Here is a 19922-nt window from a genome sequence, read left to right on the forward strand (position 1 = left end):
CCTGCCAAAGAAGAACAGCCACCTGAAATTTATTGGATCATTTGTTTTTCTGTTTCTCTAGCAAAGATGTAAAAAAAAAAATATCTCTCATATTCCCAATGAAGTTTTTTCCTCATTGACCTTCCCAGTACGATTTGGTTGGCTTTCTTTTAACAGTAGTATTTCAGATTTGTCGTTTCACATAAATTACCCTTGAATGTGGTCCATATTCACGTAGAGAGAATCAAGGTGAATTCATGCTATATTTTAAGTCAGACAAGTCAAGACATGTTCAAGCCAACAGCCTGCAGCCTGTTCAGATCTTTTAGTATCAGAAGACACATGAGGGAGAAGAGGTTTCTCTATCAGAGATGGGACATTGACCAGGCCAAGGAAGTTATTGTCTTTATTGGCCTAACTGAATGAACCAGTACGCTATAGAATAAATATAATCAGGATGCATAATAGAGTTAGTGCTGTAAGTAAAGAAAAGAAAATTCTGCGCCAAAATAAAGACAGCACAAATGTGAGCCTTCAAGCTTCAAATGAAACTGAAAAATGGCTTTTCAAAACCTTGGATTGCAGATAACACTGATAAAGAGAACGTTGAAAACTGCTTCTGTTCCTCAAGCTGCTAGAAATATCATCACATATCGCAATATTTGTTTAATCATGATTTAATCATATTTTCTGATGTTACCTTCCCCAGTCTTCTGCATATTAACAAATCTCCAGTAGTGGTTTGTAATGCATGTTTGAATCTGATTTGTGACAAGCTAGACTGGCTTTTAGTGCCTGCCTGAGGGTGATGTCACCGTTTGGAACATGAAAAGTCGTCTCCATGAGGGAATGATCCTTGAGTAGGATGTGGTATGTGGTGATTGCTTAGAGTCTGCAATATCAACATGCTGGAACTAATGTAAGCAGGCATGTTGGGTTTTTCTTATTGGGTTCACTAACAAAGCAAGAAACTAGACTCAGAGAAAGGCTACAGGAACAGTCATTCCTTACTTTTTTCTCTTCAGCTCTGGAAAACAGAAGTAGGAACAAACATCCGCCTTACATCAACTCAGTGGCAACTGTATGAAGACACACCTGTTACACTAATAATGGCTCAGAAGGTGTTGCCTTATTTTATCCCCTTGAAGCAGATAAATCATTTTAGAAATGTACAAATCATTTGTTTGCTTCCTCTAAATGAAATAATCCATCAGGATCTAAAGAGTTGGAACTGCATCAACAGCAACAAACTTCCCTCTCCTTCAGCCCTTGTTTCTTCTGCGATGTCCCCTTATTCTAAAGCACCAGAAATGTTATGGGATGCACAGCTGGCCTAAAGCATAAGTGAACTAAAGCCCCTTTTCCACCTATGGTCCCAGCTCGCCTTGCCTCTAAACGGCACGGCTTAGGTTGGTTTTCCACTACAAAATAGTACCGACTCAATGTGGGCGGAGTCATCACTGCACGGCTGCATGAAATCAAAGCAGTTGTTTTCAGTGTAACTGAATCATTAGAATCAGTTAATTAAAAATATTTGTTCAGTACTTCCTCCATTGCTGGAGAACAGACTCCACCTGACACTGGACTGAAATACTGCGCCGGGCTTGTGATGCCACTCGCGATCATCAATATTGAGATTTTAGATATTTCCCTGGTAATTGATGGAGGTTAACCCACATTTTGTTTAGGATTGTTAAGTCTTTTTAACCGATCTACAGTTTGATATTGTTCAGGTTGTGTCAGACGTCTCTTCCTGTGACGGCACTCTGACCATTTTTGTGATTTCACGACCCTCCAATGTAAAAACAAATGAGAGTGACACTGGTTTGGAGTGAAACAGTCAAGCACAGGCTCCTATGTGGTGAGAAGGGGGCCCCCAAATCAAAGCCAGGTTAGGACACCATAAATGCTTTGGCTGGCCCTGGGCCCCGACATATCAACAAGTGAATGAGACTGAGGAGTGGAGGTGGAGAGGTAGGTTTTTACAGATGCATCCCTGACTGACTGGCTGGAGCAGGATGCACAACCATGCCACTGTGGGCGTTTCCAAACACAAACACATGAGCAAACACAGAATAGTTGACACAAAGAAAGAATGGTTCAGAAAGTTGCATCATTTTAACCCTGAGTTGCAATAAAAGTACACTAGCGTGGTCAGACAACACCACAAAGGACACTTACCTGGAGCAGGTCAGGCATTTGAGTTCCCTCAGCTTGCAGAAGCAAGCAGGATCCCCTGCTGGAGAGGCCAGGGGGATCCTGGTCCTGGTTTCCTTCTCATGAATCTCATTCAATTCATGTATTTGGCTGCATTTAACTGTGAGCAGTAAAGTAAAGGACAGATTTGACTGGCAATTTCTGGTAATGTAGGTTATGGCCCGCTGAAGAAATTATAAGATTTGGTGGTGATTCAGATTCAGTATCTTTATTTAAACAATTGTTAAGCTTCTAAGATAAGAAAGTGTATTAATACTATGAAAACTGAGCAGCCATAAAGTTTCACATAAAGTTTCAAACGGGAAAGGTGGTACTGTGAAAATATAAGGAGTAGAGGGAGAAAAAGAGTTTGAATTCCAGAGTCAAGGTTGAGAATGTTTGTGCTGTCGTGTGCAGATTATATTGATATATTATATTGCGTTGAACATGGAGTTGCTGGGCTGGAGGAAAAAAGGAAGACCACGGTAAGGGTTCATGGACAGAAGAGGACAAGAAGGAGGCAGATGATCCACTGTGGCGACCCCTCAAGTACAGTAGCTACACAGGACACCTAATAAAGTGGCAGAAGTGACAGCTGGTATGGTCTTCTGCATCTGCATCAGTGAGTGAGAGTAACTGAGTTGCCTTTCTATCATTTCAAACCAGTCTGGTCATTCTCCTCTGATCAATGGTCTTCTCATCCAGAGAATTGTCATTCACTTGAAAATTAGTGGGATGTGAAATCCAAAAGAAAAGCAACTGTTCAGGGGGTGTACCTAATAAAGTGGACATTGAGTGCTCTATCACATAGGCTTCCATAATTATAGACCGGTTCTTGTTTAAACTCCCACAGATCAACACAGCATCCTCTCCGTACAGCCAGCAGGATCGTGTCCTTTCCAGAGTGTACATTCCTTTAAATCGTGTGTTCTAGAGGGGCGTGCACACTGGGGGGGGTCGGTCTTTTTTTTTTTTTTTTACAGTACACTTAGCAGGCACACTGCTCTGCTGCTCACCGACCGACAGACATTCACCATGGCTCTTGCACTGAATTGCACACCCTTTTGGTTGTCTTTTATTTGTATTTCGTTGCTATTCGCCAGCGTATTTTGCGACATGGACGACGAAGAAGAAGATGAACATGCCAAGCACAGTTACACGGTGGAGATGTTCAAGGCGGCGGTGCCCACAGCACCTCACTTTGTCATGTTTTTCGCCCCATGGTAAGCGAACAGTTGGCAATAGTCTTGTTTTGTTCCTGGCGACGTTGATTGAAAATACAGACAACAACCTCACATTGTCTTCACAATGCCCCCCCCCATGCGGAACAATGAAAACGCTTGCTTCTCAAAGTTACAGCTAACCGGCACTGTAGCAGAAAGCTAGTTAGCATACAAGCTATTTGGCTACACTGTCCAATCCCATCGGTTCACCGGTGTGGTTAGCCTAGCTGCTAACTAGCGTAGCAGCTAGCCAACTCCGATAGCGTTACGGTTTGCATTACTTTTATTATGTTGGGTCTCAGTGGGACAGTTTACTGTTCGTTCAAATGAAGTTGATACATTAGCTATGACCGTTTATATTGATATTAAAAACACTGCGTTTAGTTAAACTCCTTGACTCAGAGCCGAGGTGGCCAGTCACTGCTCAAAGTTGGAGTTTTGGGGAGCTGTGCTTACGTGGCATCCCCTGATTGACCGATGTGATGTCAGTGTGTCTTCCCGGTTTCCCAGGGGTCAATGAGTGTTTCAGTGATTTGCTTCTGATCATCACTGAGCGGAATACATCACTGGAAAAGGGAAAGTGCGATAAGACAGAGACCAAACACGATAAAGACGAGATCACAAGATCAACTCGTTCATGTTTTATCAGAGCCTGATCACGTAGGCCAACAATGAATTAGTTGCTCATTAATTGCCAATAATTTTGACAACCACTTAAATCACATGTTTGAGTTGGTACATGAGCACATACGTACACTTTCTGTTACTTAAATGTGAATATTTCCAAGTTTATTTGTTCTCCTGTAACTATAAATAAAGTGTATTGAGCACAGTGTCATTTTGAGGTTTGGGAAACATGAAGTGACATTTTCTACTTTTTATGGACAAAACAGTTTATTAATAATTTCTGTCACAGCCATGCTGACCTTTACATACATCTAGGGCTGCTACTAATGATTGATCTGTCTCAATTAGTTGGTTTGTCCTTCAAATGTTAATTAGTCTAATTCTCAATGCTCAAAACATTGCATGACAGGTTGTTGTGCCAAAAGTAGGGATTGCAACATCATGACACAATATATTGCAAGTTATTATTTTGGATCATTGAGAGCATATAGTAGATGGCACATGTTTCAGTAGTAGGCAACCATCACATTATGCTACCATAAACCAATAAACAATCATATGCCAAAATCACATGAGCAGTAATGAACGTGTTTCTACTTCCCACACAACTGGTCGGTACAGTGCAGTTGTATAATCTCTTCAGTGGCTTTTAAGTTTGGGAACAATATGACTCCACCAGAACCAAACATGCAAAAAGTTTCAAGATCTGTTGTTAACTAAAAATGTATAAACCACTGTTATGTCCAGGTGCGGCCATTGCCAGAGATTACAGCCAGCATGGAATGAACTGGCAGACAAATACAACAACATGGAGGATCCTCCGGCGTATGTGGTGAAAGTTGACTGCGTCCAGGACACCAAGTTCTGCTCCAATGAGCACGGCATCAGAGGCTACCCTACGTAAGTCACATCAGAGATCAGCAAAGATAGTTATTATTTATGTTGACCAACAGAATAACACAATAGCTGTGGCATTTTAGATTGAAAAAAAACTTCTTTTCACACTCATGTTTATGAATTTTGGTGACACATTGACCTGCATTTCAGTTAAATATTTTCAAAGCAAACAATGACATCCTCTTAAATCTTGGCTCTGCCTTTCTGCACCTGCAAACACAGCAATTCCAAGAACATGTTAATGTACAATTATAATTACAAACTGTAATGATAATTATTAGGCTAGCTGGAACATTCTTTGTGTTTGTGTAATTTAAAATGTATTTCTGTGTTTGTGTCCTATCAAGGCTAAAGTTGTTTAAGCCAGACCAGGAGTCTGTCAAATACCAGGGGCCTAGAGATGTGAACTCTCTGGAGACCTGGATGCTGAAAACACTCCAGGATGAGCCTTCAGTGAGTTGTGTTTATTCACATAACAGTTCCAAAATCATAAACAAGTGATCCATAGCTATGCAAAAAAAAGTTGTGTTCATATTTGTTTGTTCTTAATTGTTTTTCGAGGAACCAGAAAGTGAACCAGAGCCTCCAAAAGCCCCAGAGCCTAAACAGGGAATGTATGAGCTCACTGCTCTCAACTTTAAGACCCATGTAACCGAAGGTAAGATTTGCTGTTAAATTCTTAACTTGAGTCCTGTTGTAACAGCTAAGCTAGGCAAATGGGCAACTTCATCTTGTGTATTTAAACAGCTGTATCCTGCTGAAACAAATAAACTCTTTCTGTTTGTCTTTATTTTTAAACATACTTTTTTCAGTTTTCACAAACACTGGATAGTGTGTGTGAGAATGGAAACTCCTCATGTCTGTGATTTACATAACTGACAGTTCAACACAAATACTTGAGTCACAATCCACAGTGACAGTCAACACGTTCTGTAACACTATTCTCCAGTCTTCTTGTATTGCTGGAATTTCAGACAATGACTTCAGAAATAAACAGTGCTCATGATAACTGTCTCCTTGAAATGATGTTTTTTGAGCTCTGCTGAAGTTGAATATTTAGAGTTTTAAGAAAAATAAATGTTTCTGGATTTGAGATGGAAAAGGGGCAGGAAATTACTGACTTAAGAAACGGTGTTTACCTTCACATCTTTTCCACAGAGCTATAAAATGTAATTGGTTATTTTCGACCTCAGTATAAGAGCTGTATGATTTCATATACGGCATTTTCTCCATGAGATGTAAAAGTTACTTGCAGTTTTTTCCTAACATTTTTTCTCTCTTGTTTTAAGGTGCTCATTTTGTGAAGTTCTTTGCTCCTTGGTGTGGCCACTGCAAAGCCATGGCCCCCACCTGGGAACAGCTGGCCAGCTCTTTTGAGCACTCTGATGATGTCAAGATTGGCAAGGTTGGTCTTCCACATTGTGTTCAGGTTCACAGGTTTCTGCTGCAAATACAAACAATTAGTCAGACATCCAAACACTGAAACTAAAAGTGGAGTTATTTAGGCTGCTTTTGTGAAGGTCACTCTGTTCACTGCAGATATCTTAAAAAATACTATTACTATTGCATTCCTGTGCATTTATAAGATATGTACCATTGTAATATAGTAACACGTGATGTATTTGTCGTGTAGGTGGACTGTACACAACACTACGAGGTGTGCTCTGAAAATGGAGTACGGGGATACCCCACACTGCTCTTCTTCAACAATGGCCAGAAGGTATGGCAGATGTTTTTAGTCCTGACATTTTGTTCTGCAGGTGCAGCCATTCTACTTAAGCTTAGCCAACGTCACTGCAATTGTGGCTCTTTTACTGCATATTAATAAAACCTTGATGACATTACAACATACTGCCTATTTTGGTGTCTTTCTAGAAGGAGCAGTACAAAGGAAAGAGAGACTTGGATTCTTTTAAGGACTTTGTGGACAATCAGGTGAAGGCTATTGTCGCTGAGGAGCAAGAGCCAGAACCCAGTGAAGAACAAAAAGCAAATGAGATTCCTACTGATGAGCCAGCCAAAGAGGAGGTAAGGCTTGGTGGGAATCCTATACATCAGAAAGATTATTTCTTAGTTGTCTAATCACTTGAATTCTAGAATTAAAGTCATGCTTAACATTGCAAAGAAAATCCCAATTTACTTTCAAGGAACTTGTAATGTTATGAAATATTAATGTCATTTTCTCTCCCTTTCCCGACCACAGACCAGTGTGTTGGACCTGACGGAAGACACTTTTGCAGAGACTGTGTCCAAGGGCTTAACCTTCATCAAATTCTTTGCTCCATGGTAAGATCACTGTGCCATACTTTTAATAAACATAATCAACTGTGTCTTTTTTGTATTTGCCACATTGAGTTCATATGTTTAGTCGTCCATTCATACTTTATTGAACACTGTTCTGCAGCACTGAAAGATGAGCTCCACTTTGGAAAAAGGGATAACTTTTGTCAAACCTTGGAATTGCATTCTCCAAATTGTTTGTCTGTTAGTAAAACAGCTCTCTGTTCTCTAGGTGTGGTCACTGTAAGAACCTTGCTCCAACATGGGAGAATCTCTCCAAGAAGGAGTTTCCTGGCCTCACTGATGTCAAGATAGCCAAAGTGGACTGCACTGTTGAACGCTCTGTGTGCAACAAGTATTCTGTAAGTGTGTTTAAGGTCTTAACATTTCACTTTTTCTTTTCTGCGTTTCTGCAGTTTTGTTGTCGTTATTCATCTCCTGCCCTAATGTAAACACATGTGAAACATCTGGATGTTCCGTGAACACTCTCCCACTAGCTCTAATTACTTTGTACATTGCTATGCACAGTTGAGTTGAGCTACAGATGTAGCCGTTCAGTCTTATTCTACAGTTGTAGTCCAGTGCGTTCACCTCCACTATACTACAGATGGTGGCGAAGTGTACTGTTTCAACGAGTTTGTAGCTGGCTGCTAGTTTTTAGCATGTCCAGCACCATTCCAAATGTTCCTATAACCCATGAACTTATTTTTTTTTAATGACGGAGCATAAAATTGGTAATTCCAACAAAAGCACAGACCTGAATTTCATCATGAATATTTGCAATTATTTCCAGGTTTAAGCTGGTGGTGGGAACTACAGATGTATACGTACAATACTAACACACTGATTCTAATGTCATATAAACACACTCGCTGTAATGTAGACACAAAGCCAACTCTTCAGCTAAACAAACATGCTCAGTCTCGTACCACATTCAATTCTCGTCTTTCCTTCCTTTTACACTGAATATCAACCTGTTTCTCTTCTTAATTACGAGCTAGCACACTGAATACGTGTTTATCATCATCTTTTTCCAGGTTAGAGGTTACCCCACATTGCTCATGTTCAGAGCGGGGGAACAGGGTGACGAGTATCACGGCGGACGCGACCTCGAGAGCCTACACAGCTTTGTGATGAGGCAGGCGAGAGATGAGCTGTAGAAATAAGCGGCCACACTGCATATCTGACCAGCAGGACACCACTCTCCATACAGTAGCTCCCCCTTTATCTCTCTCCACTCGGGTTCTCTTCATAAAAGGAATCAGCCTATGGCGGACTGAAGGACTCTTTTTTTTTTCTCCGTGTTCAAGGACAGAATGATTCAGTCATGTCTTTAGAATGTGAATGTATTCATTGTTGCTGGTAACAAAGTTCAGATGTCCTAATCTGTATTTCTAGGGTCGGGAAATGAGGTAATACTGTATATTTGGGAAATCCACTTTGCAAGCACTGCTTAATTGTTCAGGTCCAAATTTCTTCTATCAAAAGGGTAACTTTGAAGGACGAATGTTCCAGGTTAAAAAAAAAAAAGACATTGTTTCTGACTTATCGATCTTCTGTAGCCATTTGACTTTTTGAAATATAAAATTTTATACATGGGGTCTGTTGTTCAATCATTAATGTTACGGTACTGTCAGTTAAAAGGTTGTTAAAGCTTGCATCACCCAAATGTGATTTTTGAGTTAAGTTGAGGATACCTCATATTCGTGCAAGTGATGGCTCGTCTAACTTAACTCTCAGGGAAACTCAGCAGGTTAGAGGGAGCTGTGAGGGATGTCAAGGGAGTCTGACATAGCACAGGGTCATGACTTGGTTTTTCTCTTTAAGATTTAAGGGAAACCATAAAGTTTCAGACAATTTAAAAGAAATTGGTAAAGATCTTAGACATGGACTGTGCCTGCTCTGACTCCTGTGACCTCAGCCTCTCCATATGTTCTCTCTGGCTGTCAGCATCTCAGGTTTGGACCATGTTGCTCCATTTCTCAGACATGAGTCGACTCAAACACTCATTTGTCCATTCATAATCTCAAATGCATTACAAATATTAGAATGTCTTTTTTAGGGCAGGTCCACAATAGGGATTTGGGAAGCAGCAGCAGACAGAGCTGGAGGTAGATGGGTTTCTTTGTCCCAGTATTGAAAGCGCAAGTTTGTGATGCCATTGATTCCCGTCGTTTTGAAGCTTTTACAAGCACACTCCTCTGGACGGACACTTTTATAACACTCCAGACAGAACTGAAAGAACATTGACTGAAGCTTGGGTTCAGTTGCTCGTTATAATCACTCCACCTCTTCCTATAACTGATTGTCCAATGTACTTTTTTTTCTTTGTGAAACTGCTGCTTTTTCCAGATCATTTTACCGAACAATTAAACTTTCACCCTGCTGTTAAGATCTCGCATATGATTGATATTGAGAGACCTTATCTGCTATTGTACATTTCACTTTTCAATAAAGGGATCTGGAAAAAGCTTGGTTTTAACTTGGTGTAACACTAGCATTGGTACATTTATTTACACAAGCCTCACAACCAACATGTTACTCAGGGTTAACTGACTCAACAGTCAAAAGCCAACAGTTGTAACAACCCTGGTTCTAATGGTCTCTTCAGCACCTTTTCTGTCATTCATCCTGACGTAGCAAACATCCACGTGCCCAGTACAAGGAAAATGCTCTTTGACCCAAGATCACAAACAGTCAAAGACAGCAGTTTATTTTGTCAGTAAAAGTTTTTATGGATAGCACATGGTCCAGAAAAAACCCTCAGATAAGAAGTTTTTTTTCTTGTGAGTCATGGGTTGTTCACTACCCATGGTTTTTGTACAAAAAGAGTATATAATGGCAAGTTGTAACATGAGATTTCATAGTAAAAAAAAAATTCAAAAATACGTTTCAATGTGTTTTTGCATCTGTCTTTGTTATTAAAGTTATGTGATTTTTCTTTCTTTTTTTTTAATAAAAGGTGCAATAAATAAGCGAAGAATGTACAAGTATTTACATCAACAGTCTAAACATGATCACAAATGTAAACAGCAGCTTACCAGAGGTATATTTTGTAATTTATAGTTGGTTAGTCATGGAAAGTATTTTTGATTCTTACTGGTGTTAGTTTTTCATTTAGATATGGTCTCTAAAAAAGACTGTCATTCAAACTCACAGTAACATGTTCAATTGGACAGAATGTTGCCACTGGACACACAACTCGACATAGTTTTTTACCCTCAGGGTTGAAAAAGCAGAGGGCTAATTTCAGAAATCTGGCACAGAAACCGTTCTGTCGGCTGGTTTTGACTCACTAAATGTTTTTCCACAATCTCTCCCGAGTTGTCAGAGGTGGAACGTTTGTTAACTTAGCGCGCGCAGCAACATAGAAATGGCCATTTGTGGTATGTCGGAGGGATAAGGCCGTATTCTTCAGCTCTTTGGAGAAAAACACCAGTTTAGCCAGAACATGCATCAGACGATGAGCCCGTCTGGTGAATCGCAGCTCAGCGTGAGTCTGGCAAATATTGACACGGAGCGGATATTTGGAGCAGTGCACTAAAATAGCATGCGGTCACTTAGGTTCAGTCCATATTATATTTTAGGAAGGCAAATATGGCTTGAGAAGAAAACATATAAAAAGGAAGGGAATATGAAACAACGGCGTCGAACGCATTATTCGTTCGGCGTGAGATCGTTTAGGTTAATGTCTGCTCTGAAGAGGAAACCGGTCCTGTATTCTCCCATCTGAAACTCAAACCTTTACTTAAAAGGTTTTGTCACCGACTGCTGATGGTTTTCCACTGAAGCCACTCCCTGTGGAGAAAGTTGTCCATCAGTATTTGCACACAAGCCTCTTCTGAGAACGGAGCCTCTGTGTTTTATATATAAATGTATAGGAGAAGGTAAAGAAAGCAGCACTCGGACTGGTCCAACAGTTTAGTTTTGTCCTCACCCCTCTCAGTGAGGGAGAAGGTGCAGTAGCCTCTTAGCCATTTATACACACACACACACACACACACACACACACACACACACACACACACACACACACACACACACACACACACACACACACACACACACACATATATGTGTGTGTCCATATGTCTACAAACACATATTATACAGAAAGACTGACACCCCCACTTAAAAACGCACACAATCATTCATTCATTCATTGCAGATCCACTCAAAATCTGGTAAAGGGGACGATAACCATTTGAAGACTCAGCACTTAGTTAGGTTTAAGTTGTTTTCAGGTGACAACTATTTTTAATGCCTTGTGTAGAAACGGTGTCACCGGAAGAGCTTTTGAGCTTTTGTCCAGAATTATTGAATGATCTTTCAGGGTGGACGATCCTTGGTGAGGATCTGTGCAGAGAACTGACCTCTACTGAAGGTCAACCTTACTCAGGAGTCACTGGTGCAGTTGGTTGTAGCCCTTTGCCAACAGCTTTGTTTCGTTTTAAACTAAGCCTCGTCGGTGCTTGGTGGTGTCAGTGGCAGCCACAGGCCCGCACCACCATGTTCTTGTATTTCTTCAGTATAACGTTAGAGTTGTCATCAAAGTAGAGCACGGAGATGGCGTGAAGCTTGGTGGGGGCGCAGCATGGCTTTGGTACGTTATCTGGGTTCATCAGGTGCACCTGGAAAAAAAATGGAGGAGATATTTAAAGAACCAGTGTGAAGGAAAGAGTGACATCTAATGGTGAGAGTGCAGAGCGCGACTCCTCTGCTCACTGTGACCTTTCCGAGCACGTCAGGGAACTACAGTGACCTTTGTGTACCAGGAAGGATGTAAACACAGAATTCAATGGTACACTCGTGCAGGTCGGTCTTACCAGTGTCTGCACAATGGCGTGGTTAGTGGCGTTCATGTGGGCATTAAGAGGGAAGGAGCACTCTCCGTCACAGTAGTTGGCTGCGTAGCCTTCAGGAGCAATGATCCAGTCCTTAAACATGTGACAACAAACAAAAGGCATTTAATTTGAGTGATGAAATACTGTATTTAATATAAAACACTAAATACATGAATTTTATCACACAGCCTGTTTGCTTATACAGGATTAGCAATACCTAATATTACTTTGTTCTAGTGTCCGATTCAAGTAATTTTTTTCCAGCCTTTTGTTTAAGAATTGTTGAATAATAACATGCAAGTTTGTTATTCTTTTACCAAACTTATATATCTTAGTGTATCTATTTAAATAATATTGTGAGGTGATACAGAAATGGCAATAGTAAAACTCATGGTTCTCAAATTATGGTATGTACATGAAACATGACACAAACATAAAAATCGAAATAAATGAAATACTAATAATTAGAGTCACCATAATCAAATTTCACTACACCAGTGTCTGCCTCCTGTGGAAAGTCTCTAGCTGACTTTGCGTGACCTGTTCACACAACATACGTACGTGTGTGCGCGTGCATGTGTGTGTTGGAAGTCTCCCTCTAGATGTCAGTGTCACTATTTGTTCTCTACTTCTTCCTCTGCTTGTTTCCTCACAAACACCTTCTGTGCACAAATACACACAGGCCAGAGACCCCTCCAATCTCCTCCAGACTACTTTAAGTAGACAGTAGGCTCCCCATCCTTTACTCAGGTTTGCTTGGCAGTTCCAAAGCGTATGAGCCTGAGAAACAGTGGTATTGATGTAGTGAACTGGTCAAACTAAAAAACTAACATCATCTGATAATAATGTGAATGCAAACTTTTTGTGTGTGTAAATGTATCAGAAAAAACATCAAAGTTTAAATAATCTGCATAAACCAGAGACATAGATGAATAAAGTCTAATCAGCTAACAAATTCCTATTTGAAAAACGTTTCAATTGAAATACTGATGTAGCTTTGTTTTTTGGTATCGTGTCTCTCCTCCTGATACACATACTATTTCTCTTCACTAGTTTAACCACATGTGTATTATGACTTGGTTGGATCTATGAAAATAAGAAAACATTTGCTACCTGCCAGCCCAGGTCTCGAAAGCTGACGTAGAGCTCGTGTCTTCTGCACGCTGTCTTCTGGTCGCTGCTGTTGTAATCTGGAACAGAAAAAAATAAAATAAACAGAAATCCTCAGGAAACTATCTTTACGATGCACTCAGTGCTCTGACCCCTGGTCATCATTTAAAACCTGATATTACTGAAATTCATATGTGATCCAATTACACGTGGAAAGCTACGCAGGACTGTTCACATCTGTTAAATCAAAGTAAATATGAAATAAAGTATGTGGAGATCAGTGTTGATATTGTGGCAGTGGCTACAAAATAAATCATTGAATAGGTTTGTGCCATAGGACTTCAGCTGAGGAGGGAGTCTCTAATCCATCATGAGGACAGGTTGTGGTCAGATCTGAAGATGCACTGCACTGAGGAGTCTTCAGACCTGTGATATGTACACGATCTAAACACACGGGTCAGAACGGGGTCGTTGTGACCGACGCGACGCCAAAAAAACTGAACGGAAAATGGGGTAATTGAAAAGGATTTCAATTAAACCCTGTGAAAGTACGGCATTACAGTCAGAATTGTAAATGCTGCACAGCACGAGCGCAGAGTGGTGACGCACTGTGTTTATGGCTCTCCTGCTCTGCAGTTTGCTTCATAATTATGTCTGTTCCACTCTGCAGCTGCCCAGCAGCCGGGCGGTCAGTCCCAGGTATAGGTTTGGTTTTTACAGTCGAGAAGGTCATTGCTGGCATCAGTCAACACGCTGTTAGACTGTGACACCAACTTTCCACTGACGCTTCAAGTGCTCTCTCTCTCTCTCTCTCTCTCCCTCACTTTGGTGTCTGGCCTTTATAGTTTCGATTATTTTCTCCTTAAAAAACGTCCCAGAGAAAGACACAGAGAGTGTGCGACCTGGCTAAAAGGCCCCGAGCTCTTAAAAGATTTGGATTCAGGAGGCAGTTTTTTCCCTTTGACAAGCTTGACCACCTTAAAACATAAGCAAACTAAGTGTGTTGGTGGCCACACAACGCCTTCAGTAATCCTGCAGCCCTGAGCCCACAAGTGTTTTCATTGCAGTTGGTTTTTGGTCGGCACATATTCAAAGTTTAAAGTTAGTTATAAAACATATAGTGGATGCCTATTTTTGTTTTTTATTTTGACACATAGAATACGGGTCTCTGAGTCCATTCAGCCCAGGAGAGTTACTGCGAGAGCTATTTATACAACAACTTTACACATCGCAAGAAAAATAAAAAAAGGTTTTCAGCTTCGACTCCAAACGTCTCCCTGGCTCTCACATCCAAACCTGTCATCTGCTACATTTTAGAACTTGCTGCTTGCGTCGTAAGCCTGTTCGGTTTCGCCACTTGTCAAGCCATGCAAACATGGTTGTTTGCTTGTTGTAGGCAATTGAGAGAAACGGTTTTATTTACAAGACACAGATGCCGTAGAATACAAAAAGGTTCAATTCAAATGAGTCTGTTTCCATTCCAGAAAAGTATGTGTGTGTGTGTGTGTGTGGGGGGGGTGTGTGTGTGTGTGTGTGTGTGTGTGTGTGTGTGTGTACTTGTATTTGTTTTCTCTTTGGAACATTTTCTGGCATTTGCACTGACCTTCTCAGGACCAGCAGTCCCCATGAAGACTAAAACCTGGTCTTAATGAGGCCGAACCAACTATCTGACAAGCTATTTAAATTTAAGGGGATGTCCAAATGAATGGAAGCCAATTAGGGTCCTTAAAAGCATATCTGCACAAACATGTGTGTGTGTGTATGTATTCCTTATGTTGTGGGGGGACCTAAATTTGTTTGCACAGTCACATTAAAGGGGACTTGTCTTCTTATGGGGACATGACATAAAGAATTGCATTTTAAAGTGAAGACATTAGGCTGAGGTGAAGATTAGGTTAGATTATGATTAGGTCAGTAGTAATTATGGTTAAGGTTAGAGTAAGTCTCCAGGAAGTCAAGGGTTAGGGTTAGGTAATATCAATGTAATGTCCTCTGAAGTCATGGAAACCAGTGTGTGTGTGTGTGTGTGTGTATGAGAGTCAGTGCAGACTGAAAATTTCACCAACAGTTCTAGACACATGAGCACACGCTCTTACAGACACACTTAAAAATAACACTTATCTTTAAGATGGAGCTACAATGGAGCAAACTGGACAAATCACTTGGATTAATTTTAGCAGGGAGAGAGAAACGGGTGCTAAAGTGCTAAAAAGGTGCACAGCACCACTGTGATGCCAACTGTTTAGGAAACTGAACCAAACAAAAGCAGAATGAATATGATCATTATTTTTCAAAAATCCCCCTTTTTGACAGGAAACAACAGCTATCGACCTTCACACTAAACATGTCAGGTTTCCGGACATGCTCAATGACTGTGATTACCTTCCAGAATGTATACGTTCAACCAAAACAAGCTCCTGCCCTACACTGTTTTTCACCATCGCTGTGTCCTGAGGTAAGACAAACTATGAGTGGCTTCATGAAAAACAGGCTTTTTTTTTTTTTTTGCTGTGGTCAGTTTTAATGCGCGCGACCGATCATTCTCCAAGTTTGTCACAGCACCATGGTGATAAGTCTGGCAACGTCCGACCGGCGAGGTCATAGGGACATGTATAATTGTCACATAGAGTCAGGTGTTTCCCCCATTTATGGTTCCTTCCTTCCCAGAGAGGAAAGGCGGTTTGCTGGATGTGGGCTAATGTGGAAATACAGAGTTTATACTGTATGTGCGGAGTGGATGTGTGTGTGTGTGTGTGTGGAGCACGAGAAGTACACATGGATAGTGGTGTCAGATTATTTCATCCTGCCTGAGCTGCATCTCTAACAGCAAAGAGAACAGATTTACTGTATACAGCCCTGAGGAAGCAGACAGGTCCTCCTAGATCCGTTGCTGTAAGATTACACTGATTGTTCCTTTATTATTCCAATAAAAATAATGATTTTCTAAAAAATATGTTCTTCTTGCACTGTAATGCACATTTACAGTATAACTTATTAGAGGTAAAGAACAAGGCAGAGAAATTGAGTGACCTGATATGAACTTGAAGTTTACAGAGAGTGGAAATAATGGTATAAATAATTGTGGGAATTTCAATAAAAGTTAATATTTATTAGCTCTTACTTCTAATTGTGTAGTAACTTTTTTTTAATCTTGCTACTTCAGAAGAACATTTTCCTCACAATTCAAAAAATCTATCATCCAAAAGGTTCAAAGGTTCAAGTATGAAGAAATATACACCCCCTCTTCCTCTTTGTATCATAGACGTCATCACGCACACTTTATTTTCCTCACACCTCCCAGCCCCACTGAGCTATCAGCGTTTACCGTTTGTGGGTCTCTTTATAAGGAATAAAGCAGATATTTACCGTGGGCTTTGATTGAGTGTAAAGGCTCAGATTTGTGGGGCCCATAAACCACATCTCTGCTTCCTGTCTGTAAAATTTAATGCCACACATTTACTGCTGAGCGCTGGCTCCCATGAGGATAACATTCATTTCTTTTTCCTTTACAGCGAGCTGGGAAGGAACTTCTCACACTGACTCGACTTATTATGATTGTAAAATGTAAACTAATGATGTTGCTTATTAACATTTGGTGCGGGAGGGTTACGCTTATATTTATTGTGATTATTCTGGTAGGTTCTACAGTGAACAATAATACAGCACACATCCAAAAAGTGATGTGGTTATGTGATCACCAAACTGAAGGTGGGTGGTGGTACTGTAATAAAGAGTTTCATATTTTCACAATTATGATGAATTGTTAATTATATCATATTTTATCTCCTTTTGCCTTAATACTACGGATGCAAATTAGCAATTGTGTTAATTCCACTTTTTTTTTTTTCCCATTTACATGCTTTCTGCTTATTTGTTGAGTAATGTGCGCTGACCTAATTCAACACACTTAATTTGCACTTCAGTTTGTGACAGATTATGTGCCGTCACCCTATCAAATGTATGGCCCGCGGACCAGAAACGGCCCACCAGAGGACCTTTCATATTATTACATAAAATACTATATTTTTCAGTTTGAGATACCTGTGACTAAATGGTTGTGCCTTTGTAGATCCACTGTGATCTGTAAGTTGTAATGCACATGTGTAAACAGTAAACTTGGGCGTAACATTGTTGAAATTACACTTGTTTTTCTCAAGAAATTTGAGGTTGTTGACGTAAAAAGATACATCATTAAATCGAAAATCTGTTTAAAGGTTATTATGCTATTATTTTACTGGTCTGTCCCACTCAAGATCAAATTGTGCCGTTTGTGGCCCTGGGTTAGGGTTAGGAAAATATGCGATACAGATACAGTTGAAATGACGCCATATGCATTTCAAAATAGGGATGGGAATCAGTATGGGTCCGATATTGGTCAAAATCAATGGATCTGATATCACAGATATAAATGTAAAATCCAATACAAACATCCTATATGTCGCATGACTGTAAAAATGTAAATAAACTCTATTAACATCAATATTTTGTTACACAATTGGAAAATTATGTAATTTCATTGAAATGACTCAGGATATGTGTTGTTAACAGCTTCATAGTTCCTAAATGGTCTAAAATGACTGTTTCGGACTAATATCAGTATTGGTAGATGGTCAAGTTTGTGACAAAAATTTGGTGTGGTATTGTCCCATTCCTATTTTAAAGTATTTGGGAAATCTTTATACTTTATCCTAATCAGGTTTGCATGATCAACAGTGATGACTCAGTCAGACGATAAAGTTTGATTAAAACGGGCATTGCTTATTGAAAACACAACTTCTAAATCCAGACAATTCAAACAATTTCAAACAAGAAGCTAAATCACAGATTTGGCCTTCAGAGCTGAAAACTTCTCACCACATCCACATATGACAAAGTTAATCTCAATAAAAATTCCAACATGGGAAAAAATAGTGTTCAAATATGTCAAATCTAGAGTTGACTGTGTTTTGCACGTCTGATGTCATTGCCTAAAGATGTGAGAAGATTCCCCAGCGGTTAGTCACTGAATTTATCTGGATGAAGAATGTTTGAACAGAGGTTTAAAAACAACATTATTTTGTAATTGTAAACCGTTTGACAAGCACAAGTGGCGTCAACCTTCTCCTCTCACTCTTGGCAAGGAAGCTTAATACGCATATTTCCAAAAATATTGAACACTTCCTTTCAGCATCAGCAGACCGGTGAACTCTCGCTTCACCCGACACTTACGCGACCGTCAAAGTCAAATATTTGTGTATCAAATGGAAAGAAAAGTTTCCTCTTGCGGAGCTGAATGGAGCCAGTGGCATAAGTGCTGAACTTTACTTCTATATTACTGCAGTTTACCCAGCGGTTGTGAACCTGGAAATGTTTCCCTGTGGGTACACAAACATCCGTTTGACCACGTGACAGCAAAACACTGCACTAAGCCCAGTTCACATTGAATTAATTGACAGCAGTTGCCCCGTTCCCACCCTGTCTATTCAATAGCAGCGGAAATATTACTCATGACTGAAAGTGAAGACTGTAGCTGTGCAACACTGAGACTTTTGATATAGTGCATGGTGACTCAGGCTGATATTAACCCTTCTCTAACATTAACACTACCTGCCCTACATTAAGCACGTGAAATATTTGTACCAGCTTCTTTGTCAGGAAAAAGATAAGAAAGTGTAACTTACAATGTCATGAATTAAACATTAAGGATGATCCTGTTCAGTTTGGTCCACAAAATGTCGAAAAATATTGAAAAATGTTTGGAAAAAACCTCAAATTGATAATGTTCTGGTCTTGTTTTGTCCACAAACCAAAAAAAATTATTCCATTTCAATGATTTCTTTGTTATATGGAGCAAAAAAATGGAAATGAAACAATCTTTTAATCAAAATTAGTTGACGGTTAAAAACTATTTCTTAAAGGTGCATTATGTAATTAATCTAAAGCAACTGGCCATAAAATCCTCCTAATATGTCACAGAGACTCAGGAATAATGTTCATATAACAAACTGAACTCACCAACAACAACAGTACAGACAAAAATATTTGCATTAAAAAATATATTTTGCAGACTGCAAATCATGTTTATGTTTTGAAATCATGTTTCGGCATGTGGCGCCATCTACCGCCGTCTACCAATCATTGCAGTCGGTAGAGTCTCAGCTGCCGAGCAACCACGGGTTGCCAGTTACGCCAGAAAACGAAACCTAAAAGACATCGGTATTTTGAATTTGAATGTAGTAACGGTTTTTGGCCACATTCTTACATATGGCACCTTTAATTAATTCGCTGCAGCCCTTCAAATAATTAATACAATCAGCAGAAGTAGAAATCAAGAAGTTGTGGCGGTTGGCTGAACCCATTTTCCTGAACCCATTCTTAAAGACTAAATGTAAATGTTTGTCATTTACATACTAACATTTTTCAACATAGGTTGAAAATCCCACAATTCCCATAGAATGTCACAAAAAGAAATGAATAACATTTTAAATTTAACGTAAACCATGTTGTTCATGATTAATGATCATTACCTGTTAAACTATTGAGGAAATGTGCAATCCTAACACATACCACATGTTGCATGGAAAATATAGGGAATTAAAAAGATGCCAGGTCATGTGTTTTAGCCTCGCTGTTCTGTGTAAGAAGTACTGTATGTATCTGTGTGTGTATGTGTGACATTATGGTCAGCCACAATCTCCCTCACCACTAAGTCTATAGTTTGCTCGAGAAATTTCTCAACTCCTTACTCATTTTCGAGAAAAAAAAATTGCAGCTTTACTGTAGAAAT

The 19922-nt window shown here is 39.9% G+C and overlaps 2 protein-coding genes across 2 annotated transcripts in view; one reads left to right on the top strand and one right to left on the bottom strand.

Annotated features, from left to right (window-relative positions):
* Positions 1 to 3191: 3191 nt before the first annotated feature.
* txndc5 (thioredoxin domain containing 5) lies at positions 3192 to 10043 on the top strand. Its single transcript, XM_083901595.1, has 10 exons — positions 3192 to 3398; positions 4773 to 4925; positions 5270 to 5375; positions 5484 to 5580; positions 6212 to 6327; positions 6556 to 6642; positions 6798 to 6950; positions 7126 to 7208; positions 7435 to 7564; positions 8240 to 10043. The coding sequence occupies exons 1-10, from the start codon at positions 3211 to 3213 to the stop codon at positions 8360 to 8362; spliced, it is 1236 nt and encodes a 411-aa protein (XP_083757721.1). The 5' UTR covers positions 3192 to 3210; the 3' UTR covers positions 8363 to 10043.
* A 1640-nt stretch (positions 10044 to 11683) lies between these two features.
* bmp6 (bone morphogenetic protein 6) overlaps positions 11684 to 19922 on the bottom strand; it is a gene marked incomplete at both ends in the record, with an annotated part of 48609 nt that continues 40370 nt past the window's right edge. The window contains 3 exons of the mRNA XM_083902050.1: positions 11684 to 11833; positions 12029 to 12139; positions 13160 to 13236. Of these exons, the coding sequence (XP_083758176.1) occupies positions 11684 to 11833; positions 12029 to 12139; positions 13160 to 13236 (338 nt within the window). The remainder of the gene's footprint in view (positions 11834 to 12028; positions 12140 to 13159; positions 13237 to 19922) is intronic.

Source organism: Microchirus variegatus (genome assembly GCF_963457635.1).
Source record: "Microchirus variegatus genome assembly, chromosome: 15".
Lineage (NCBI taxonomy): Eukaryota > Metazoa > Chordata > Actinopteri > Pleuronectiformes > Soleidae > Microchirus > Microchirus variegatus.